At 44.0% G+C, this 25,644-nt stretch overlaps 1 protein-coding gene across 5 annotated transcripts in view; it reads left to right on the top strand.

Annotated features, from left to right (window-relative positions):
* The window catches only part of LOC146519468 (RNA binding protein fox-1 homolog 3-like), a 358,350-nt gene that overhangs the window by 235,014 nt on the left and 97,692 nt on the right, over positions 1-25,644 (top strand). Inside the window, exon 1 of one of the 5 annotated variants that reach the window (XM_085158199.1) lies at positions 300-20,490. The exons of the other annotated variants lie outside the window; for them this stretch is intronic. Within the exon in view, the coding sequence (XP_085014325.1) occupies positions 20,365-20,490 (126 nt within the window). The 5' untranslated portion in view covers positions 300-20,364. Of the gene's footprint in view, positions 1-299; positions 20,491-25,644 lie in introns of those variants that run through there. 5 annotated transcript variants of the gene reach the window in all.

The following is a 25,644-nucleotide window of genomic DNA, read 5'->3' as shown; positions in this document are numbered from 1 at the left end:
CAGCCGCCTCTGTTTAACCCGCCGCAGATCAGTGAGTCAGAGCTACCGTGTTTCTAATCATCCCCACGCAGGAAATCTCCGTCTTTGTTGGCGTTCGCTGATAGCGTCGGTGTTATCCCCGACTCTCCCACCCGGCCAATATCAGAGATTGATTGCTTTTGTCTTGTTATCGGGGTCGTTTAGGTGAGATTGACACATGCTTGCAGGATAAGAAGGCTCCGAGGGGCTCTCAGACTGGGTGGGTGGGGTGGGGGGGGGGGTCCTCAGTACGATACGGTGGCACGCCGTTAAACATGCATGCTGACCTGCATGAAATGTTGATGATGCATAATCGGCTGCATCATGGGGACTGTAAATAGGTCAAAGTGGCTTCGCCGCGCCTCACTTTGTTTTTGAAGATATGCATTCAATCAGACGCTCACTGCATCTGCTCGTCTGTCTGAAGCTGCAAGCACATCCTCAGCCTTTCAGTCCACCAAGCCGAAGCAGAGCAAGAGAAATAAAGACCTCAGCCGGGCGAATGTTTGTTGCACACTGAATTTTCTCGGCCACTCTGCTGCTTGGCGGTTGCCGGGCGGGGTGGCTTCATGCTCTGCACACTAGCCACACATCCTAAATAATTCACACTCTACTTGAGAATTCTCCAACGGACTCACTGCCGCCATTAGACACTCTCTGGCTGCCAGTTTTTCTTCTTCTTTTTCTTTTTTTTTTTCGGGGTGCTTGTTTTTCACATTCTGACTTCAGCATTACAACCAGAGAAGAAGACGGCGTGGAGGGGTGTCGAGGAGGGGAGGAAATGAAAAACGAGTAATATCTCGGGTCGATGAGAGTTCACGGACAATCCAATATATAAAAGCGAGTTTACATGCATAACACTTCAACATTAAGATTTTTCACAGAGTTCAGCATATTTTCAACAACTCTCCCTCTACTAGTGTTTTTTTTTTTTTTTTTTTAATCTGAGACGCCTCTTTGACAATGTCTCCCTCATGCAAAATGCATGAGCGCTTGTGGATCGATACAGGCCCTTTAATCTCTCTACATAGACAGCTCCCGCACTCAGGCGTTGAACCCACACCCATGGCTGCCACCGCTGCAACCCAGATCAGAGGCCAGGAAGAGGGAGAGCAATCTGCTCGAGCCACGAGGGGGTTTCAGCCTCTGAGGTGGGCAGGATGACTGTGGACTGTCTCCAGCATCTTCCAAACAACACTTGGCCCATACCTGATGCTTCCCCGAGACATTAAAGTCTGCTTGCAAAACAGGTACTACAGCTGGAGTGGAGGCTTGAAGAGTACTTTTTAAAACTCACCACCGCTGGGAAGAAGTCTTTGTGTGTGCTACTGTTTTTGTGCTTCGAATGTTGCTACTGCTACACAGCATACAGCTATAATTCTCTTACTCTGTAACAAATTAATCTCCTGAACTGACATTTGCACTTGAGGCCCAGAATTACCATCAGCGGTGTGCACTCAAGGGACAAGTCCCACGTAGTTTTGTTTTTGTCAGCAATTCCCATTAAAAGAGCAAAAGACCACCACAAACCTCCGCGACTAACAAGTATCCAAAGCTCATTCCTTTGTACCCCAGAACTCCTTTGTTGTCCTAAAACCATTAAAAATACATCAGTGAGCAACAGCGCTGCACGTGGGTGGCGTGTTCCTTCATTAACACCAACACACACCCTCTACTTTATTTATACAAACCCCTCTTGCCGCCCCAAATATACCGAACGTAGATCAAACCGCCACAGAAAATAGTCCCTGCCTGAAAAAGCAATTCACACGTGCTTGAAAGATGTCTTTTAAAAAGAGGAAGGAGACTGTGTGTGGATTAGATGTGACACCGCCTCGACTCTACAGCTGAAGTCTGCAGAGCGACCGCGGCGTCTGCCCCTAAAGAGCCAATCAGCAGCCGAACCGGGAAGCATAATGTAGACACGAGAGCACAGCCAAGGTTTACAACAGTTTCAACTGCGTGGTGGCAGGTTTATCAACTCATTATGTTAATTAAGATGTAGTTATGTATATTTCATGAGGTGAATTAGCCTCACCTTTGTTCTGCGCTGTAGTGGAAGGAGTCAGAGATGATAAAAGCGCAGCCACGGTGGGCCGAAATGAAACTGTAATGTGAACTTTTGCACACGGAAACGCCATTTCCTGCCTTTTTTTTTAGTTTGTGTGCTTTCTGTCACAAGCGTTTGCTCCTCATTCATTTAGATAAGGGCTCCGTCTTGTTAGCCCAAAATAAGCGCCTGCAGGCCAAGTTGGCTGCAGAGTGGCAAGACTTGCTTGTAGAAGGACTTTGCTTAATGAATTAGGAATATTGCTTTTTGGCCTTTTTAGTGGAATTAGTTAATTGCAGGAAAATAAAAATGCTTAGAATCTTATTCTCCCAGCTTTAAATGACAAACTATCCATTGAAGCTAATTGTATGATTATATTCAGATTAAATCACTCTGAGTGGTCAGTGAGACTGGAGAAGTGCTATGTAAACGCCACTTCTTTCCATTTCATTAAGATTATTGGATTGCTATTTCTGATGGATTCAAATCTAACCAACATTTTAAACATTTGGTGGCGAGTCCAGAGGAAACTCTCATTTCTAACAGTCGACGCTAATTCAATTCAATTCAATTCAATTTTATTTATATAGCGCCAAATCACAACAAAAGTCGCCTCAAGGCACTTCATAGATACAGAGAAAAGCCCAACAATCATATGACCCCCTATGAGCAGCACTTTGGCGACAGTGGGAAGGAAAAACTCCCTTTTAACAGGAAGAAACCTCCGGCAGAACCAGGCTCAGGGAGGGGCGGGGCCATCTGCTGCGACCGGTTGGGGTGAGAGAAGGAAGACAGGATAAAGACATGCTGTGGAAGAGAGACAGAGATTAATAACAGATATGATTCAATACAGAGAGGTCTGTTAATACATAGTGAGTGAGAAAGGTGACTGGAAAGGAAAAACTCAATGCATCATGGGAATCCCCCGGCAGCCTACATCTATTGCAGCATAACTAAGGGAGGATTCAGGGTCACCTGGTCCAGCCCTAACTATATGCTTTAGCAAAAAGGAAAGTTTGAAGCCTAATCTTAAAAGTAGAGATAGTGTCTGTCTCCTGAATCCAAACTGGAAGCTGGTTCCACAGAAGAGGGGCCTGAAAACTGAAGGCTCTGCCTCCCATTCTACTTTTAAATACTCTAGGAACAACAAGTAGGCCTGCAGAGCGAGAGCGAAGTGCTCTAATAGGGTGATATGGTACTACAAGGTCATTAAGAAAAGATGGGGCCTGATTATTTAAGACCTTGTATGTGAGGAGCAGGATTTTGAATTCAATTCTGGATTTAACAGGAAGCCAATGAAGGGAAGCCAAAACAGGAGAAATATGCTCTCTCTTTCTAGTCCCTGTCAGTACTCTTGCTGCAGCATTTTGGTTTAACTGAAGGCTTTTCAGTGAGTTTTTTGGACATCCTGATAATAATGAATTGCAGTAGTCCAGCCTGGAAGTAATAAATGCATGAACTAGTTTTTCAGCGTCACTCTGAGACAGGATATTTCTAATTTTAGAGATGTTGCGCAAATGGAAGAACGCAGTCTTACATATTTGTTTAATATGTGCGTTGAAGGACATATCCTGGTCAAAAATGACTCCAAGGTTCCTCACAGTGTTACTGGAGGCCAAGGTAATGCCATCCAGAGTAAGAATCTGGTTAGATACCATATTTCTAAGCTTTTCAGCGCCGAGTACAATGACCTCAGTTTTATCTGAGTTAAGAAGCAGAAAGTTAGTGGCCATCCAAGTCTTTATGTCTTTAAGACATAAAGACTTAAATGAACGAAAGGACAGTTTCTTCTTTCTCGTTACCACGTTTTCCTTTATTTTGTTCAGCTTTGTTTTTTATGCCGTGCTGTTATTTATGATTGTCCGTTTTGGGCGCCTGGCGTTTAAGTATATGAATGAGCAAACAGACGGATGCAGAGGCGGAGAAAGTGCAATATTTCCAGCGAGCAGAGTAGATGTACAACATAGTACGTATCGGTGTAAAATGGGATTTATAAGTACCTCGAATCTATACTTATGGATTGTGCTTGAGTAAATTGTTGCTCACCGCTGAAACGGCATCGCTCGAGAATACTAGCGAGCGTGAGAGATGTAAAATTAGGGTGTAAAACAGGTATTTCTGCAACCGCTTCCAGGTTAATTCATTCTTCCTGTGTGGTTGTTTTTTCTTTATTAGATTTTTAAATGCTACAGCTTATTTGCCTTTGAGTTGAGATTCTCCTCACATGTTGGGCGGTCACAGACAGAGAAAAGCCCCCCCCTCTTTCCTCAAATTTTACATACAAAAGAAGATTGCCTCAGCTTCCTTTTATCAACACTTTTGTTTACTTAGGATGTGCCAAATGCGGGATTTAGTGTCACATTTGTCTGAGTGTCTGGCACTTTCACTGAGCTCGTACTTCAGCTGCTCTTATTATCAGCCATTTTGAAGCTGTTACTCATTTTGCCAGTCATTTAGTTATTTCTGAGGCATTGTCGTTTTCATGTCGAGGTACAGTCTGACTGCTCGGAGCTTTGATCATATTTTTGTACAAACAGATTTGGGAAACAAAGCAGAAGCGCTGAAGGTTTCTTTGGAGCCTTTGCTGTTTGTAAATGTTAAATGAGGGAAGAAACATTATTGCGTTTAACTAAAGCAGACCTTAAAGGGAAACGAGGCCAAAGAAAGAAGAAAAAAACAAACCTCGTCGTCGCCGTTTTGGAGCTTTTTGAAATCGCGCTCCTGTAAACTGTTGGCAAACTCTTTTGATTAAGTGAAATGTGATCAGCCTGGGTGGCGTTTTAAGCTCTCGTAACTTGGACGAGGAAGAGAATTTGAAAGAGGAACTTAAATAATGAACATTAAAGACAAAAATCTTTGAAAAAAACGAGCCCCTGAGCTGAAACTGAGAGCTATCAGTATATCCGGGCCCACCTCCGGATAACGTGTGGCAGTTTAGAAATGATCCGGTATGGCTGATGCATCAGCTCAGCCTCCCCATTGTCTTCCACCCTCAAAGACTCCCTTCTTCCCTCCTCCACTCCCCATAATGCAATGCAGCTTTTGTTCACTCATTCTTTTAACCGTTTCTTTGGCCGCGAGTTGTCACGGCGGGACAAATTAAGGAAGCGGTAATAGGGTTATGTCAAGTAGACGGAGGTGCCGGCTCTGTGCGGATGCCTCCCTCCCTCTGTCTCCATGAAAGGTTACTGCACTCGCTGGGTTTTGTCTCCCCCGCTGTAATGAGAAAGGCAACAGACAAGCCTCTATCAGTCCTGCAACACCTACTGACAGATAGCATTTGGAGAGTGGAGAAAAAGAAGCATTAGGGAAAGAGCGAGCAAGCGTCACAGGAAGTAATACAGCAACACGAGCGTGAACGATGGCAAAGGACACGCTTGACCAGGAAAAACAATCGCTCTCTCCGAGGGTGCTGCACTTCAACATTTACCTATATGATACCTTCATGTTTGTGTATGTATGTGTGTAATTTTCTTCCCTCCAGAGATGCGCCTTGCAGAGTTTGACACTTTAACATTTCCCATCGAACCATCAATATTATGGCCTCAACAGGGCGGCATTAAAGCCAGACATCTTTTGAAATATTGAGCAGCGATCGCAGCGTTTTGGTTCGGTATCATAGCGCATTCACGACTCCCGCTCGGAGATATTACACTCACATTTCTTCCACCTCCTTTGGGCAAACCCTTTCTCTTCCAGCCGCCATCGTTCCAGGGCAGATGTCCGTGGAAAATCTGTATCAGCGTGCGAGTCCCCGTAGCTACGTTTTGATGGCGGTGGAATGGGAAGAGGGCGGGGGCGGGGGGATGCTGCCCGCGATGTGGTCAGAGGGCAGGGTTGGATCACGGGTAGCGACAGCAGATGCTCCGGGCGATTCGTTCTACACAGAAGGGTTTTATAACCGCGCAGGTACCTACACGACGAACACATCCACAGCCGGAGACGCTCCCACGGAGATACAAGCGCTGAGGGAAACACATTGGGACTGGGGCAGAGTAACACACCCACGCAAACTTTATATTTAGAGCGTCTATTTAAGTAGCACTTCTAAAAACACAGGCTCTTACCAAGCGCTGGTAGGAAAAAAAAGACTACATAAAACATTCAACAGTCTGACATTTGGTTCAAATGGTGTTTGAGATGGCAATTCAAAGGAGGGCGCTGATTTAACCCCTTTGTTTAAAGCGTCCACCTGGAAAAAATGTATAAATCCCCAAATTTAGTCAAATCTCTGAGCTCGATAGATATCTGGTCCAGTGGTAAAGCAGATATTCACGATTAACTTTAGCCCACTAACGTATAATAGGCTAGTAAGAAATAAAAACACACTTATTAATTTCTATAAACATCTGAAGATGGAACAATTTCAGTTTGGAGAACCACTTGGTGCACGCGAAAGCCAGCCTGCACAACAATCGGCTCTAGAAACTGTAAAGTGGAGCTCTAGCAAATTTGATGCAACACAATTGAACAAACAAATCCACTTTAGTGATTGTAGTAGTACTCCTTCAGTGATTGTGCTCTGCCTTGCAACACTAAAAAAAGAAAGCCTGTGGTTGCACTTTTGAAGCCGATAGGACCTGGAGCCAGAACAGGAGCCTTCAGGGAGAAACCACTGTGATGTCCATAGCCTCCAGGCACCTTTAGACTTGGACATTGACAGTATTGGGTGAAAAGAAATCATTAAGCTTGCAGGAGACTAAAAGTCTAGAAATGGAGCTGTGGAGAAAGCCTCAATGGACCCTTAAATTAGCCACTAAATTTAAGACGCTCATACACAAAAGCTTCCCAGAAGGGTTGAAACCTGCTTCCTTTGTTTGGTTCTTGATTAACTTGTTGATTAATTTTCAAGTAACTGATCAATCTTTTAAAAACCGTCACATTCCTCGTTCGTCTCGAGCGTCGGTCCACAAAAATATTAAAGCTCGAGAAGTCTTAATGAATCGATGTGTCAGTCGTCACTTCAAACGCATTCATCCTCATTAGTTACATTAAAAATTTAAACATGTATGAGGAAAAGCAAGTGGCGTTATCCTTTTGAAATAAACAGCGGAGTGATTTATCGCTCAGATTGGAAAAACACGAACGCCATCAGCTCGAGTTTGATGATCAAAGCCATCTCCGCGGCGTTCGCGTTCGATGGTTTTTAAATGGTCTGAGGTTAGGGACAGGTGCGTCGATAAATGAGGTAGCTGCACCAATAATGTTTTAAAATCCAACACATTTCGAGCATTTTAGATGTTTCCAGTTGCACACACGCACGTACGCACATTTCCCGACACCTTCTGGCCCGGCTGTGGTTTCTTACGCTCCGTTCTAATATGATATGTGTGCGCAGGAGGCCGCTTTGGCCCAGTGCGTCTGACAGTATTGATGTACCATTTCTCACCTGCCGCTGCTAAATATGAGAGCATGGTAGTTGCAGTGTGAACCCCTGACCCCTCTGGGAGACACACCGGCATTCACAGTTGTGCGAAATAGGTCTCTGGTTCCCCGAATGCCTGTTTAGAGTAATGGTCAAAGGTATGCCTGCAGGAAGGGAACATTACTGGGCATGACCAATCTGCTCCCAAATGGAATACACTTTATGTCACTGCACCAATCTATGTAATTGACTTTGCGTTGGGGCTGAAGCCATTATGGTTAAGGGTGCTTCTTTTTCCTTTTTCCTTTTTAACAGAATGTCAGTGGAATCTGAAATGCACTCGGATGGCAGATTCTGAGACAGATTGCTCTGGACGGATTTGAATTTTGGAACATTTTGGCCACGAATGTGCTCGACGGGGACCGTGCACTGTCTCGTGTTTTCACACACGGTCCTCAGACTGCAAAGCGCTGGTGCCAGGGAGTATTCACTCTGTCTGTGGGGCTGCGGTTAGGCCGCGGACAACAGGTGAATGCAATTAACAAGGGGGCGGAAGAGAGGAGCAGCAGTGCTCTGAACCCCGAGGACTGGATTTGAGAGCGTTCCTCTGACTAGCTTAGCAGTGGCGTGATTACAGTATCCTGGTGCTGTGTAGCATGTCTGAGGTACAAAAATGAAGTGAAGTTCACTTCAAGAAACACACACATGATGGTGTGGATAGTTTAAGTAGCCCCAATGTAATTATATATTTGTATATTCAATAACACTGCAATATGAAATTGTACCTGGCATGTTATAGAAATCTTGAAATGATAAAATATATAAAAACAAATGCACATTTAAGAACATTTGTACTATTTTGCTGATCCTTTAAAACTAACGTGCGCTAAGTATCAAAAGGTTCGTCTGGATAATTAAATACCTCACAAGCAGACATGTTTCATATTTATAAATCCTGCAAATCAAGCATGTGTCTGTTTTGGGTAGTGCTCTTTTATGTGCACATGCATTTGTAAAGCTTTTTTAACAGATGTACTCAAATGAAAACACCTTGCCCGGTTAAATCCCAGCTAATATTGGATTCAAAGAGCTCTCTGAATCTTATATTAGCTGGTCTAACAAAGGGAAGCGTACCTCTGTGTCATTGTGGTTTACCATATATATCGTTTGACACCAGCTGTTATGGGGTTTATAAATAAGGACAAAGGGACACGTCAGTAGAAAGGTTATTAAAATGATCACAGCTAATAAACCCTTCGATGGTCATGTGCTCTGTGAGCCACCAGGTCCTCATCTAGTTCCAAGTGTTTGCCTACAGTTTCATTAACCCTTTAAAACCGATCGGAGCGGGCACGCTCTGTTTTGCATAACTATTTTTAAATCCCGGTAGCTCTGCAACCACGTGAGCTAGCGCAATAATTTTTTTTGCATATGAAACCAGAGGAGTTGTACTTACATCTTATGCCATCAGCTTGTCCTCGGTCACAGTTTCCTTCCACATATAGCTTTGCAAAAACTGCATAAAAAGCACTTGCAGCAACAAAAACATAATATTCCAGAAACACGCTTTGCCGATCTGATCAGCTGTTGATAACACTTCCTATGTTGGAATAGACGTCAGCGTGAACTTTCACATGTCTGCCATGACCTGCCCAAAACAGGAAGTGACGTCATTTTCGCGGAAATGTAGTTTTTTTACCATCTGGGCCTCATGAGCCTATACTGGTGTTTTTAAAAGTTATGTTTGACTTTATGACTTTCTGTGTGGTTTCTTGGATGCTTAGGACTCATATTGCACTGCTGGAAATAGTTTATTTTGATGCATATGCTGCTTTTTTGCAAATTTGCACAATAATATTCATTTTCGTTTTTCCTGCAGTATATAAAAATTGGTGTATTTCAAAAATAAAACTATGAAGACACTCAAAATAAATTTCCTGTGGTGGGAAACTATTTTGTGCAACTTTTTTGTATTTACAGTTTTGAGGGATAAGCCTCTTAAATTTCTCTAACTAGAAATATATGTTAAAAAACAAAAACAATTTTCATTTTTTTTGTAGTTTATTGCACTTTTTTGCAATTTATGTAATTACTATGCACTTAATGCAGACATATTATTAAACTCTGGGCTATAATGGTTGTATTGATGTATAGCAACTTGAAATGCTCCCAAAAATGGCTCCACAGCATGTAAAACTATAATATAAGTTCTGGCGGACTTGGTTCTTTGGTAGGTCTTAAAGGGTTAATCATTATAGGCTCGTCCTCGTCGACAGCTAAGCTAACCTGAAGCTAATAAAACATTGTGATGCTTTCATGTTTCTGTTATATATATATTAATCACATGTAACATATCTGCTTGGCTCAGTTTATGAAGTGGAGCTGCTGGGATCATATTCTGGTTGTCCTCCTCTCTGATCATCTGATTAGAGTCTTTTAACTATGAATCGAGTGGCGGCCACACTATTTTTTGTTTGTGATCGTCACGTATATACAGCATGTAGGGACTTAGGGCTGTGCAATATGACCAAAATCTCATATCATAAGACATTTATCGTCCCGACAACGATATGTATCACAAAAATGTTACATTTTCTGTAAATTCTGTGAATCTCGGGCAACTCTGTGAAGTGTTTTCAGCTGGACGTCGTGTACCTGGACTCGAGTGTTACATAAGTTAGAATTTTCTTTGTGAGTATTTATTACAGGGCGTGTTCTAAGTGTAACCCATATCAACTACACACTGTCACAAGACCCACGTCAGCTGATTTGATCCCCTTCTCCTGATTTGCTCCTTCCACGTCGCGGCAAGTATGAAAACCGGCTGTGGAGGGATACTTGCAGGTTCGACTCCTGCTGTGGCTGTAAGCTTATGGCGTTTAGAACGGCTATCTATAAACTCATTTCACCTCAGCGGCAAGTGTCCTTAATATCTACCAAAAACAACCTTTTGGTTGTCAGTAAGCAGTCGATCTTTTCTTTTTAAAGTGAATTTTAAAAAGAAAAGGACCAAAAGGGACTCTTGCACAGAAAATCACAGCAATTAATTTTTTAATTAATTGCGGGCATTTGTTTACGTTGTGTGTTGCATTAATTATTTTGTTCCACTTCCCCTTTCCCCCATTTATTCAATATATTTTTGGTACAAGATGAGTCTGTGGTCTCATCATTCACACCATCGAGGCTCCATAAAGAACTATTTCTTCTGGGCGTCAGTCAGTAAACTCATCCATTGCAATAAAACTAGTCCTTAAATAACTTTGCGTTACATAAGGTTTATTTTTTAGCACCTGACGGCTCTTTTTAGCTTCTCGTCCGTAAACACTCTGCAAACTATTTCACGTAATTATGTTTATTTTGAAAAATCTCAATGGGATCTTCAGCTTTATTTTGAAAGGTTTATGTGGAAAATAAACAAGCGGACGGCGGAGCCACGCAATGGTTTTACTGTTGTTGTTGCTAACGACAACACTTAAAAACAGTCGGTTGTCCGCCCGTAGTGTGGTTATCTTACATATAAGAGAGAGAGAGAAAATATTTCCGTAAACAGTTTATTTTGCGACACCACGAAACAAACGATAGCGTGATATCGTCACCCGATGTATATCGTTATATCGAACAGCCCTATAGAGACGTATGCATATGTATGCATGTTATTAATGTGTGGAGTTTGTCTGAAAAAGTGCTATTTGAATAAAATTATGAGTCTTTCCCCTGCAAATCTAGAAACTGAAGCCCTAATAGTTTCTAACAGTGTGATATATTTGATATACACACGTCATGTAGGCAGGTGGTAAGCTTCTCGGCTGCTTTTCTCCCGAGCATTTTTATTCCTGGTGAAGGATGTTTTGGGACGTAACTGAGGGTTCAAGGATGGATGGATGATCGATTTTGTGCAGATTGTAAAGCCCAAAAACAGTCTTGTAATTTTAAACAGTGTACATATACAAACATTCTCCTCTGTTTCTGTTGCGTTCGTTTCCTTTCTCATTTAACTCGTTTTAGCCGCTTAAAGACAAATTGTCTGAATTCGTATATCTGCTGGTTGAGACATTAGTTTCTCCATGTACGTCCATGTAGTCACAAGCTTACATGCTCCGTGTTATATCATCCCCAAGAGCGACTCTTGCCGCCTCTGAATTTTTCATCATTGATCTGATGTGATTTCCATGCTCGGCCATCCCTCTGCCCTGTCAGCTCTCTCTCTATCGCTGCCTCGCTCGGCCTAGAGGGCTAACAGGGCGTGAGCCATCGCCCCCGTTTATTGTCTCCCACCATGCCTCAACCAAACCCTTCCCCATCTTCCACCCATACCACCTAGGAGTATCACGCACACGCGCTCCTCGATGTCTTTTAGCTGCAAGCGCACCAGACTTTTAGGTGAGAGGGTGGTAAAACGGTCAATGTATTGATGCTGACTGTCCGCTGCCATAAAGCTCAATCAACCCTCTCCTTCCCTGCCTTGTCAAAGCAGCCGGAGCAGCGGCGGCTCAGTGTGTATGTGTGTTATTGGTGTAGACAGCGTGGCGTGGACGGTTGATATATGACAGTGGAGGAGGCAGAGTCGGTACCCCTCGGCTTTTGCTCTGCCTTCCCCGGTAGAAGCTTTCAAAATGCTCTAATATCTGGCCAGAGCTCAGTGAGCGATGGCCAGAGCCAACCTGCTGATCTTAGCACTGGGTGCATTAGTTTGCCATAAAGAAGCAGTGATTGTAAGACGCGGCAGGCGAAAACATATGAGGATGAATGACACCATATAAAAGCCAAGCTCTGTTTCAAAATCCATTAGAGAGGCAAGTGCCTCAGCTCCAAATGCAGCAAAAGCCAGGGCCCCACATCCTACCCCGGCATCCGATTGGAGCGCAGGTCGCAGCTCGTTCCTCCAGTTCCTCCCTTAACTGTCCGCTTAATCAAATTTTTAATCAATGCGTTAGTACGTGACAGCTCTGAGGGAAGAAACGGCATACTTCACTCGGTGCAGAATATCGGCATCCGAAGATAGGTGGGAGACGAATGCAGCTCATTTGGTGCTAAGAGTGAGCTTTTTTGGGTCTGTGTGCACAGGCTTCACTTTCTTCTCGATTTAATCTGTGCAGACATGTGTAATTGTGTGCGTGTTTTTCTTTGCTTCCATGAAAGTTCCAGCCTCCCCGTGGCACTGCCTCCTAATTACTCAGATCTGCGCTCAAAGTGAAGAAATAATGAACGAGAGCTTTAATTATGCCTCCAGACAAAGGATCCCTGATGCCTCCGCAACACCGCTGGCACACTGAGATGGGTGAGGGCAGGTTAAACAGAAACCCTTTCCTCTCGGTGCAGAAAGCTGGTCAGCCTTGAATGCAGACCGAGGCTGCAACTTGACGTGATGCTGTAAAGTGCAGATATGGGAGCGGAGGAATTTTAAAAAAAGACGAGCTACATACGTTTGTTATCTCTAACAGATATGACACAACCTTTAATTAGTGGGGATCCCTGAAGCTCTGGGCCTGAGATATAATCAGCGGACCTTTAGCAAGAGCACAACCCTCCCCTCTCTGGGTACCCTCGAGGCAGGCTGATCGAGGCGTCCTCATGCCCCCTCTTCTACAGCGGGGTTGGCTGGCACTCTGGAGATGCCAGATAATGAGGAAGCCTGTCAGAGGGGCACTTCAACGGTGCCCCTCCAAAGGCCTCACTGCTTCTTAACAAAATCCACCAGCACCAAACACTGCTGCTTTGTTTTCCTCAGAGTGCGCCTCCAGAGGTCTTGGCTGCGTGTCCGGCAGGGTGGAGCGCCCCCCCGGAGAATGTGACACATTCCTGTATTTATTTTCATACGCATTTAGAATGACTGGACCGCTGAATAATATTGCATAACGCTCACGCTGACATGTGTGTGTTTTGTTCAGACTCTGGTGGTCGTCCTGATGGGGGAGCTGTGTCCATAGTGAAGTGCAGGGTGCAGTAGCAAAGTACATCTATTCAGCTGCTCTGCAGTCTAGAGATACTTGGCAAATGGTGCATTTGAGAGCAGACACACACCCACAGCTTTATATGCACAACCAACATTTCAGCTAAAATGAAAAAATATATAAAATATTCAGTTACTAAGAAATGAGGAAAAAAGATGAATTGTTCGGAACGGTGCTTTTTTAATTGAACTGATTTTTAATTTTTTTTGGTTGTGATGTTTCAGTGAATATTACCTACAAAATATAAAATTTTCTTTGCATATTAGGATTGTGTTAGGAAAATATTTTATATGTGGCGATGCACGGCTTTATATATATATAAAAAAGAAGGCTGTAAAACGTTTGGCCCAAAAATCTGCAAAGTGTGAAAATTTCAGACAAGTCATTAATTAACATTCACCGGTATTCCTGTGATAGCGGTGCCAGCGTTGCTACACAGCAGGCTCTTTAACCCTTTAAAACCGGTCAGAGCAGCACGCTCTGTTTTGCGTAACTATTTTTAAATCCCGGTAGCTCTGCAACCACGTAAGCTAGCACAATAATTTTTTTTGCATATGAAACCGGAGGAGTTGTACTTACATCTTATGCCATCAGCTTGTCCTCGGTCACAGTTTCCTTCCACATATAGCTTTGCAAAAACTGCATAAAAAGCACTTGCAGCAACAAAAACATAATATTCCAGAAACACGCTTTGCCGATCCGATCAGCTGTTCATAACACTTCCTACATTGGATTCGATGTCAGCGCGAACTATCGCATGTCCACCATGACCCGCCCGAAACAGGAAGTGACGTCATTTTTGCGGAAATGTAGTTTTTTACCATCCGGCCCTCAATGAGCCTATACTGGTGTTTTTAAAAGTTATATTTGACTTTATGACTTTCTGTGTCGTTTCTGGGATGCTTAGGACTCATATTGCACTGCTGGAAATAGTTTATTTTGATGCATATGCTGCTTTTTTGCAAATTTGCATTATAATATTTATTTTCGTTTTTGCTGCAGTATATAAAAATTGGTGTATTTCAAAAATAAAACTATGAAGACACTTAAAATAAATTTCCTGTGGTGGGAAACTATTTTGTGCAACTTTTTTGTATTTACAGTTTTGAGGGATAAGCCTCTTAAATTTCTCTAACTAGAAATATATGTTAAAAAAACAAAAATGATTTTCAATTTTTTTGTAGTTTATTGCACTTTTTTTGCAATTTATGTAATTTCTATGCACTTAATGCAGACATATTATTAAAATCTAGGCTGTAATGGTTGTATTGATGTATATCAACTTGAAATGCTCCCAAAAATGGCTCCACAGCATGTAAAAATATAAAGTAAGCTCTGGCGGACTTGGTTCTATGGTAGGTCTTAAAGGGTTAAAGCCAAGTTGTTTGGATCATAAAGAAGTAAAATGCTGTTGTTGTTTAGCTCTGCGCACATGCAGCGACAGTCGACTGAGTTAATGTAGGAAAACAGAAATTTGAAAAATCGACACGTCGAAATTCCACAGATTTTTCCCAAAACATCTCAGCCTGTTTTTTTGTTCTTTTTTAAATGAATGCATCATTAAATTTGAATGTTTTCAGCACTACTTGTACTTTTATACAGTAAAAAAGTATTAGGTGAAACTCATTACCTAATACTATCGGTCTGCTTTCTATCATTACACATTCTATCTGTTGGTGTATCTATCACGCTCGAGTGATGATAGCTTTAGTAATTAAGATCCCAGATTCATTCATGAATGAACGATTGAACGAGTTTACTTTTTCTTCATGATCTAATCATGATTAAGTGATGGTTTCAGCCAAACCCTGAATTGGAAGAGTCATTACACACCAACGATTTATACGTTACAGTGACTCGACAAATATACAATACTTCCTGCTTTATAAAATATGTTTGAATATAAATTAAAAATGCAAAGTAAAGTGTAAAGTTGCAGATATTTTTGAATACCTTAACGCAGTATTTTATACTTATTGATACTGGTCAGTGAAGTATGTGTCTTCCCCCACTGTCAGAATGATGGAGTTAAGGGAAATAAACAGTCATCTCTTATGATGATTAGTGTGAGTGTGCTCTATTGATCAGCGGTCATACGATAAACAGCGGCGAACTGGAGTGCGCCGCCAATCGTTTGGGCCCCATTAGTCGCCGCTTGTATTGCCTTTGATTATTGCTGAGTGTGCTCCCAGTGCACGTGATGGCTTTTTACTGCAAGAACTGCTGCTTTCAACCTTTCTTGGAGGAGCACATTAACGTAGCGCCGGCTCAAAAGACAAACACGGGCTCGTATACAAAGACAGAGGAGATGCTTTTGAAGGAGATTGAACACACATTTTAAAGCTTGCATTGCCCGAAACGAGCCCAGAGCGGAGAGTCGACAGAAATGTGCACACACCTGCAAAATCCCGTGCGCCTGCTGACTTAATGACAATCAAACACAAGTCCGGACTTAGAGGGTAAATCGTGGTCTTTAACAGAGGCGGGCAAAGACGTGACAGAGGCGACGGTGACAGTGACGATGATGGTGATTGTGGTAATAATCATTACGCTGATTATTACGGGCCTGCCACAGCAATGTGGTGATTGCACTTGAAGGAAGAAATTTGGAAGACGAAGGGTGATGGTGACAAAACCGATCACGGTGATTAAGATCACTTTTATTTTTTCTTTTTGTGATCAACTATGAGCCGTTCGCTGCAGTTGTTGATCTTTCTTTAATTGGCAGAGCAGCAGTGTGTGGAGTTAACTGAGGATATCTCTGCTGTTTGAGGGCTTTGATTTCACATGACATAAAGAAAAGGCACCGTTGAGAACATTCCAGAAACTCCCTTTGAAGGGAGTGATCTGGCAGTGCTCATTTGAATTATTAACTGGGTGAGACAGACAGATACAGAAAAAAGAAAGACAAAAAAAAAAGGAGCCAAAAAGCAAGAGATGGAAAACACATAGAGGAGGGACGGAGAGATGGATCCCCATCTGTAGCAGGCGATGCCAAACTGTTAATCCTAAAGCACGCCCAGATATCAGCGAGGACCGGTCTTTGCATCAAACAGTCAGGCCAATTATACAGACAAAGCGTGTGTATTGGTAATGAAGATGACTACCAATAAAGGTGAGTGCTTATTTCATTTAATGATTTTTCTATTATTTCGTTTTTCTCTTCGAAGTTAGCGAAATACACGACCGAATATGTAATTACAGGTCAACTATCCCCCTGTGGCTGCTTGGAATTATTTAATCTGCAGAGGGGAGTGTCCCAGAGAGAGTTAATTCTCCTCTGTCGCCGTGTTGTGTGTCCCACAGCAGGACCCAATTATTACTGTCATTACGGCCACAACAGCAAACCTAGAAGGTGACACATCAGGTAATGTACGTGCAGGAAAATGGGAATAGCAGAACTTTGTAGATCTGCATATGCATTGTGTAGATCAGAGCATTAAGCAAGCAGAGCTGCTTCTTAGCATGAACAAACATACATGCTGATTATAACGATACAAATCAATAACTGTGTGAAACTTTAGTAGAAAGAGACACACATGGATACATGTTCTAGCTAGCTCTGCTCCAGACCAGTGTTGCCAACTCCTCAGTAAGGAAAATTGCTATTGGCTGTCCTAAAAGTCGCTAGAAGTCGCCAAATGACGTCATCGCCTAATTTGCATAATTGGTCATGCTAATGTAATTGTGACCTACGCTGTTGGAGAGAGAAATAACATCGTGGAAGAGACATAAAGCGAGTAAAAAAACGTCCTAAATGCATTTAGAGTTTATTTAGAACTACAAATTAAATTTCTTTTAGCAATTATTGTTTTTTAATGTCACAATTCCAACCCTGCTCCTTTATCCAGGCCTGGGCTGGCAAAAGTGACCCGAAATAGGCACTCTGGTGGAGTTACTTTGTGTATGTGTGTTTATAAGTAGTTTTAAACCTTGTGATCCACAAAACAGTGTAACAGTAAAAGAAGAACTGACTGCGTTACAGTCAGTGTGGGAGCAGCGGCTTCGCTAATGCGCGATTCATTTGCCGTTTGGACGCACAGGTGTGAACATCTCCTGCCCTGATAGCAGCTGGGGGAGGACTATCCTCCGCCTGTGAGCGCTTTGGCACGGGCGAGATGTCCAAGGCAGCACCGCTGCTTGTTGAGAGTAAGAGCGATACGCGTTTTCATGTCAAAAAGTCGTCATAAATAAGTCTCCAATAATACCAGAAAAAGTCGCCAGATTTGTCGCTTAGCGAAAAAAAGTCGCTAAGGGGGTCTGAAAACTCGCTAAATATAGCGACAAAGTCGCTAAGTTGGCAACACTGCTCCAGACTCACTAATTTGTCTGTTGAGAAAAAATAGAAAATTTGCTCCTTTATTTACTTATTGGACAAAATAAAGGAACATTTACTCAGATAATGGTAAGCAGTCTTATTGTTTTAAATAATAATAATATAAAAATAGCCGTCTATTGTTGCGTAGGGTTTGTGAAATTGCTGTGGAGGGTTCTGGGTTGATGATGCGTTGTTGTATGTTGGTATTATATTTACAGTTCTTTTGGTAATGTTGGGTTTTCTCTACCTTCGTGTTAGTCGAGTGACACCACGGGTGCAGCGGGTAGCTGTTTCAATCACCACCCCCCATGTTGACCCCGAAAAAAATCTAGACAACTCTTATAAATATATCTACCGATTGAATCGCCTTCTATGATTTCCATTTTCAAGTCTTTGCCTGTACAATGACGTGTTTTAGCGTTTGCTCAGACAGTTTGCATTAACTTTTTAAAAGTTCTTTGAAAGTTCAAAACGCCGCTGTTACTTTGCTCTTGCCCGTCTCGTTAACTGGTAACCTTTACCGTTCGGACCGACTCTGCTGCGAAGAAGACGAGGCAGGAAGAGAAAGTGCCACAATGCTACATGAACTGGACCTTTATTTCCTTTCTTATAGGGCACCCAACACGCTACGCAACAATCAGATAACTGTTACACTGAAACTCAGGCATCTCTAAACACTTTGCAGCTGATTACAATCACTTAATCACCTCTATTAGCGTGCACTTCACAATGCTGCAGCTAAATGCTGGTAATGTTACATCTTGCACCCTCGGTCATTCACTTTCTGCTACACCGGACCTACGCTACGCACAAATGATCCACAAGGCCACCTTCTTTGAAAGCAAAGCTTTGGCCGGTACTTCTAAATGAAGAGGATCACTGCACCTCAGATTCAGCTTCTCATTAGTCAACCACGAGCGCAAAACGTTCTGTCTTGTGGATAAACGAATGCTCGACTCATAGAATTAGAGTCGGATCAATTGATGCTTCGAATCATTGATTTTCAGCATTGACAGCCTTAAGCCTGATCCGTGCTCGTCGCCTTTTTCCAATACAGTTCCGGGCCTTCACATGAAGGCAGCATCCTTCATGTTATCCATGTCTGTTGAAAAACCAAAGCTATGAGCATAACAGTCGATCTCAACAAGAACCCAAAAGACACAAATCCAGTAAAGAGTTTAATGGTTTAATGTCAGTCTGGATCATGCTACATCCATGCCTTCAATTTCTCCAGAGGTTTATGAATATTTGGAATAAGGTTAAGCTGAATTAGCTAAGTTAAGTTATTCGTGATTGATCCTTGTAGGGGAATTGCATTAAACCCATTCTTGGTATTGGGATTAAGAACCAGCATCAGTTCTAGGCATGTGCACTGGTCAAAGCCCCTTTGGAGAATCTAACCTTGCATGTTATTGATGGCAGGGATAACTTAAATTCACAGAGAGAACATTATTAGACAAATTTCTGAATATATCAAATGTTTTGGACGACGGTCTCCAGAGTAAACACATTTGGCCAAACCCAGTCGATGACCCGAGTTCTGATTTCTCTGCTGAAACATCAAGGGTCTGAATCCAGGGCTGCGTTGGATAACATTCAAGCTGGATTTCTTGCTTTTCCCCGTCTCTGACTTCGATCTCTACACCCAACTGGTGCCCGTGATGTAATGAATACATCTTGTGCATTCTCTTTGTCTGCTTCTTTTAAAGCGGTATCAAACAGAATTAATCAGAAAAATACATTAAAAGGAAGCTCGAAGTTGTTTTTCTTGTACAGTTTAGCGTGCTCTACAGTACATGCTTGGCTGAATGCATGTTTACAGCTGAGTAGATGAAGAGGGATGTCACGACTGGGCCTGTTTTTGTGTAAACGCACTTTCCCCTGGCTTTACGGATAGATCTGCTATACGTGCCGTACGGTTTATGTCCTTGAGCGCGCACGCACGCACAGGCGGAGAGGAGGGAGGTGCTGCCCGACCACCGAGGGGGGTGTGTGTTTATGTGTGCTTTTGCGGGATGGGGGGGCCGCAATTAAAAGGCAGCATGCAGTGTCCCACGAGGTGCTAATGCCCAGGATCAGCTGTTCTAATGTCATTCACATCCCCTCTGCTATTCAGCCAGCCCGTTTGATGTATGAATCCACCAGGGACTTCATCAGTACCCCCCCTCCCCCCCCTTTCATTCTACCAGCACTTCTTTCATACCCCCACCCTAACCTACCCAACCCCCTGTCGGCTCTTCAACCCCTCCTCCTCCTCCCGAGCTTGCACAGAACCTCCCCTTCTGTGTCTGAATGCTTATGTTGGCTTTTATCGCACACAAAGTAAACAGAGTCGCGCCAGGGATAGTGAGCGAGAGAAAAGGGGAGAGAGAGAGATCGGCAGAGACCGAGAGAGAGAGCGAGCGTGAGAGAGAGAGAGAGAGTGCAATAGTGATAAACGTGGAACATGCACATTGTCTGCGCACCGCTCGCCTCCCTGCTACATCTTCAATAGCGACACAAAAGCCAGCAAAAGGGAAATTTAAAAGGCAAGAGGAGGCAGAGGAAGGGAACTGATCCGAGGAGGGAGAGAGAGAGAGAGAGAGTGAGTGAGTGGGAGCGAGCGAGCCAGAGAAAGAGAGAGAGAGAAGAAGAGAGTAGAGCAAAAGGATCTCCCTGCTAAATGCGCAAAGCGTCCCGTCACCCCACGCTGAGCTCCATGGCCAACTCCGGCTGCCTCCTGCTCTCCGGCTCCGGGATGCTACCTCACTCGCTCCAGTGTCCCCCTGCCTTCCTCTACCTGCCCGAGGTAAGACTGATGCTCGCTTCGTCGACCCTCGCTCTCTCTCCTCTCCCTCGCTCCGCATCCCTTTTCGTCTCTCCGCGCGCTCCTCGGCAGCACGTGACGGCATCGCGCTCGCTTTGTGCCGTTACTCAGAGTACTTTCACCCGCCTAACCCTTGACCCTCAGCCTGCCTTCGAGGAGTAGAAAGAGGGGGGGCAGGAGGCGGAGGTGGAGCGGGGGATCACCTCCTTTAATTCTACCCTCTGAACCGTCCCGCTCTCCATCGCCTCCCGTCTTCCTCTTCTCTCTCCAGTGCCTCCCTTTTTTCGAGTGAAATTAAAGCAGTGAATTAGCGATCGCCGTGACGTGGGAGCACGCAGCGTTTGTGTACAACAGTCGCTTCATGACTCATTGTGCTTGGGAATGTTTTCTCGGTCAGTCTGTTGTGCTCTGTCACTTCTGTGCTGCAAAGATGAGGCAATTTTACAGTTAGTTGTGTTTTTAAATGGGGAAAATTCCTTTAAAAATTTGCTTCTTTATCTCAGATTTTTTTATGCAAGTAGATGCCAACTTTTTCTGTAGCTGACTGCAAAGAAAGCTCCTCATTTATCTACATGTGGTAGTTGTGCATGTGTTAGCCAGTCTGATCCCTGCTTGTGTTTGCTAAAATCACATTCCACATGAATCTTTAAGACACGAATTTAAATTTTAACCCAGAATTTAGGAAGTTGGAGCTTCGAGGGCTTTGAGGAGTAACGAGCAAAGCAAACTGCACACATTATTACAATGTGTGCAGTTTATTTTTGTCCACATTTCTTGGTCATCTCCTTTTTTGGACTATCCTCGCCGTATAATCCTTTGATGTCATGTGGTTACGGCAACAGAAAATCTCTATTTGTTTAAAACACACATTAAGGTTTAAACTAAAACTGCTCTCGCCGTGAGATTTGTTTAAAATTAACAAAGCAAGCCTCATTCTTCACCCCTTAATTTTTCTCATAGTGGCAACACTTTGAATAATTATATCTCTCAGCAAATTAACATTGATTTTCCCTTTTTGTGTGTGTGTGCGCGAGTGTGTTTGCCATCCTCCTTTGGAAATTGATTCTGTCACTGATCCCCTTGTTTTGTGAAACCTGAAGACTGCAATCTTCTGAAGGGAGGTGAAAAAATCAACAACAAGGTGACTCTTAAGAGCCCGTGCGCCTGTCTATCTGCTGAATAATTCACATGTTTTAATTCAGCGAGTTGGGGGCGGGAGCGCCGTTAGTGGTGGGATGATGGGTGAGTGGGGGGAGTTGGTGTCGAGCGTCCAATTCTGTTTTTACTACCGGCACCATGTGTTGCTGTAAACAGTGTGTTACTGCAGTGATTGAGGGGAAATAACGGCGCCGGAAAATCCTGCTTTCAATCTCCCGTTTTGAGCCGTATTCCTCCCACTTTCTCCCCAACGCCATCACGGTAATGGCCCTCACCACCTCCCACCCATCTGTCCAGAGTGGGCACACCCCACCAGCCGGGCTGTGATTGGGAGGGATGGAGTGGGGGAGTAGTGGGGGGTGCAGGGCATGTGGACAGCCAGGTGTCATCAGCACACGCAAACTGTGGAGGAAGCCAAAGCCGCCTCCAAAAACTCCAATAACGGTTGAATGTTCGTTATCGCTTATTGCAAATTTGAGGGGACAAAAGCGCTTTGATGACCACAACCTTAAATGTCTCGATTCGTCACGTGGATCCTTCTGAGCGCCTTTCCACAAGCGAGCACGATGTAACAGGAGTTTAGGTGCATCTACCTTCCACTACACCCTGTTACCTCCAAATCCTCGGGATGAGCCTCTCGAGTGCATGTGCGCGTGTGTTTTGGTCCACAGTGGATTCCTTTAAAGTCCAAGTCAGAGCTGAAATTGAAACTTCCTGTGTGCTATTTTCATGAAACATCCCCCTTTTTGTTTCAAATCCCTTTAATGTATCAGCAGCTTTTGTTCCTTTTTTCTTTTCTGTTTATTTCTTTTTTTTTTCTTCTTCTTTGCGGTAAATCCTCGCCCTGCAGCGCTGTGAGAGGAAGCATCCCTCTGAGTCACACTGTGGCCAGCGTCTCTCCCCCACATCACCCATCCTTCGTAGCACGCCGCCTGTGTTCCCCCGCCTTTCCCCTCTCCTCCTCCTCCCCCCCCCCACCGCCGACACTCTCCCGCTTCCTCCCCTTCGCCACAGTGCAGAGCTGCAGCATCGGCTCGTGTAAGATGACAGCCAGCGAACAGAAGGGGAATAGATTGAGGTGATAGCCTCTGCCTCACAGTTTGTTTGCATTTCAAATAAGACACTGTATTAAGTTGGGCTCCGAACAGCTTTGCTTATTATGTGTGAACATGGTGCTGCATGATATCACAGGAAGACAGGAGTTTATTACATAAAAGATTAGCAAAGCATACCTTGCCTTTATTTGTGTGCAGCAGTGTTTGGGTGTGTGTTCTCAGGCAGCTCGCTTTGATGCTCTTTGTAGTCGGCTGCGGTGCATATAAATCCCGGCTAAATGTTTGTTTTCATTAACACAAGGAGAGACTCCCTGCGGTGTGGTGGGAGAACTGTGGGCTTCTGATTACACGCGCGCGCACAAAAAGTGGCAGTATCACACCACCGCTGAAGGGCCTTTCCTCCTCCGCGACACGGGGAGAGTTTCTCCGCCACACGGGGTGCCGGCTTCATCCTTCCGCAGGATGATGTCACTTTTCCTCTACCCTCAATTTGTATTGTAGGGGCTCGTTTCGTGAGTTATGGCGCTGGATATTGAAGGAGTTATGAATTACAGTGTGGTGAGACTTTTATGGGATGCAGTGCTCACCGCTGTAGGCCCGTATTAAAGTATAAATATATTTATGGTACAAGCCGAAGCTAACGGGGGTAGCTCAGGTTTGCTGGTGGTAGTTAGTAGCTGTCTTCAGAGTCATAAAAACATGGCATCTCATGGATTTTCTATTTACCAGGCGCTGGGTGGGCATATGGCGACGCTCGTAAATGTAACTCTATTATCTAAGACGGTGGTGTTGGGCGGGAAGCTCGGCGTCACTTATGTCTAAAGAGGGAAAAAAGCAGCCGTTCTTATTGTCTCGATGTCACATCTCTCTCCCGTCTTTGCCTCAGACTTATCTCGAGATCTCCCGTGTTCTAAAAATGTCTTCCTTTGATTTGTAATTGGATTTTCTATCGTGGCATTCCACTCTGCCGGTGTCTATTGTTATTGTTGCATCTATTGATTTCTTTTTTGTGGCTTCTTCGGGCCGGGTGTTTTGAATTTCCCCCTTAACTGTACACGGCTTTGGTATCGCTCTAAACGGTTAGGTCACCTCGAAGAGGCGATCCTTTCATGTCGGTGGATCCTGCGAGGAATTGCCCGGGCTCTCTGGTTTCAGCGGCCTCCTCCTCCTCCTCCTCCTCTCCTCTTCCTACTCACGCTGATCTCTTTTTACGCCTGCACTGGTACCGACTCTCTCCCTGCTCTCACACACACACACACACACACACACACTCACACACTGATAAATCTGGTTAAAGGCGAGGAATGCAGAGAGGAGAGTAGTGGGAATACTCGTGACACACTTCCCCCCTCAGTTCGGGCCTTGATCCTGCCTCCCAAAGCGCCACTATTCAGGGGGACTTTAGATATCGAAGGATTCAGGTTGGTGGTCTCTCGGGGACGGGCTAATGCGCACCGTGCAGAGACGGCTCCTTCCTGGGGGATAATTATTGTAGGCCAAGCTGTACTATTGACAGCTGTAAATGGAGATGCTGTCTGTAACTGGGGAGGACTAATAGGTTTTTGTCTCTACGTGGGCTCTCGTTAGGCCCGTGTGGGCACATTGGAGACGAGTCTGAGAAGTGAGTCAAGGCCAATGGGACTCGACGGGCCTGCCACCTCCCCCACGACATCTTGGGGGAAATAGGGGTTAAATAATGCCAACGAATCATATTTTTTGTCCTATTGTCCTTATTATTAATCCAGCTTTTTGTTTGTGTTTTCCCCTTCGCTCCCATGGCCCCCGGACTAATTTGTTGAAAGATGTCCACCTTCAGAATCGCCGCGACCCAACTCATCTCGCGTAAAAGCCTAGAAAGATGGACGAAGGCGTCGTCGCTTTTAATCTTTTAGGAAAATCGTTAACAAGAAAAGCAGAAAAAACACCTGCAAGCCAAACCCAGATGTTGCGATTAGGGATCTGCTTTCCCCGGCTATCTGATTCTCATTTGTTGTGTTTCTATAGATAAACTGCGTATTTGAAATATTCCATTATATCACGAGGCGACGCCAGCTTTGTTGTTTTTCAGTCAGTTTTTAGCTGAGCACAATTCACTCAGATTCAATCAGGCACAAATCAAAAAAACTTTAAACCCAATTTCATGGGCTCTAGAATATACCTCTCAATATGTTCAGTGTTTTGGTGTGAAATCATTCAGAGTCTTTCTCTCGCCGCCGTTCAGCTGTTTTGTCCCTTAAACAGCTGATTCATAGCAGCATAACAAAGGCGGAGGGACTGATTGAAATGTTTTCTCACTTTTCTCTGCCCCGGAGGAGAATTGTAAATCACAGCTCAGTCGTTTATTTTGAAATTTCATTTGGTGTGTGAGCGAGTGCTGCCTTGTTCTTCACAGAGACTTCACAGTCAGGCTGTGTGTGTGCTTTTCTTAAGGCTACCCACCGTCTTACTCCACTAGACCTTTGTAAATGGAACAAAATTAAATTTGTTCCCTGTATAGAAGAATGGCACAAACAGTGCAATAGGTTTACTCACCAACAAAGACTTCTCCACTGGGAGTCTGACTGTATTTTTAATGCGAACGTACATATTTGAGCTGACATATCTCTATTTATTCGCCTCCCCATGAGGAACTGTTGTCATCTGTAGGTGGATGGTGCAGGGCTCTGCATGCACGGGGCCGTGCAGCGCATCGATAAATGTGTATTTACATTTTGCCAATAATGCTAAATATCTCCCAGTCATTAATGGCGAGCGTTAGCTTGGAGTGCTCTGGACCTGTAGTGTCAGTAAATTAGCATTCACGGTGCTGCTCATGCTAATATACTCAACTTCTGGAAAACAAAGCTGCAGTCGCAAATGTCGTCACCTCGCAATAATTAGCCGTCGCTTTTTTCCTCTCCTTTTTTTAGACGGAGGCAAATAT

The sequence above is a fragment of the Neolamprologus multifasciatus genome, chromosome 4, assembly GCF_963576455.1.
Source record: "Neolamprologus multifasciatus chromosome 4, fNeoMul1.2, whole genome shotgun sequence".
NCBI lineage: Eukaryota > Metazoa > Chordata > Actinopteri > Cichliformes > Cichlidae > Neolamprologus > Neolamprologus multifasciatus.
The sequence above is the reverse complement of the archived record's forward strand: the minus strand, read 5'-3'. Positions and strand labels throughout refer to the sequence as shown.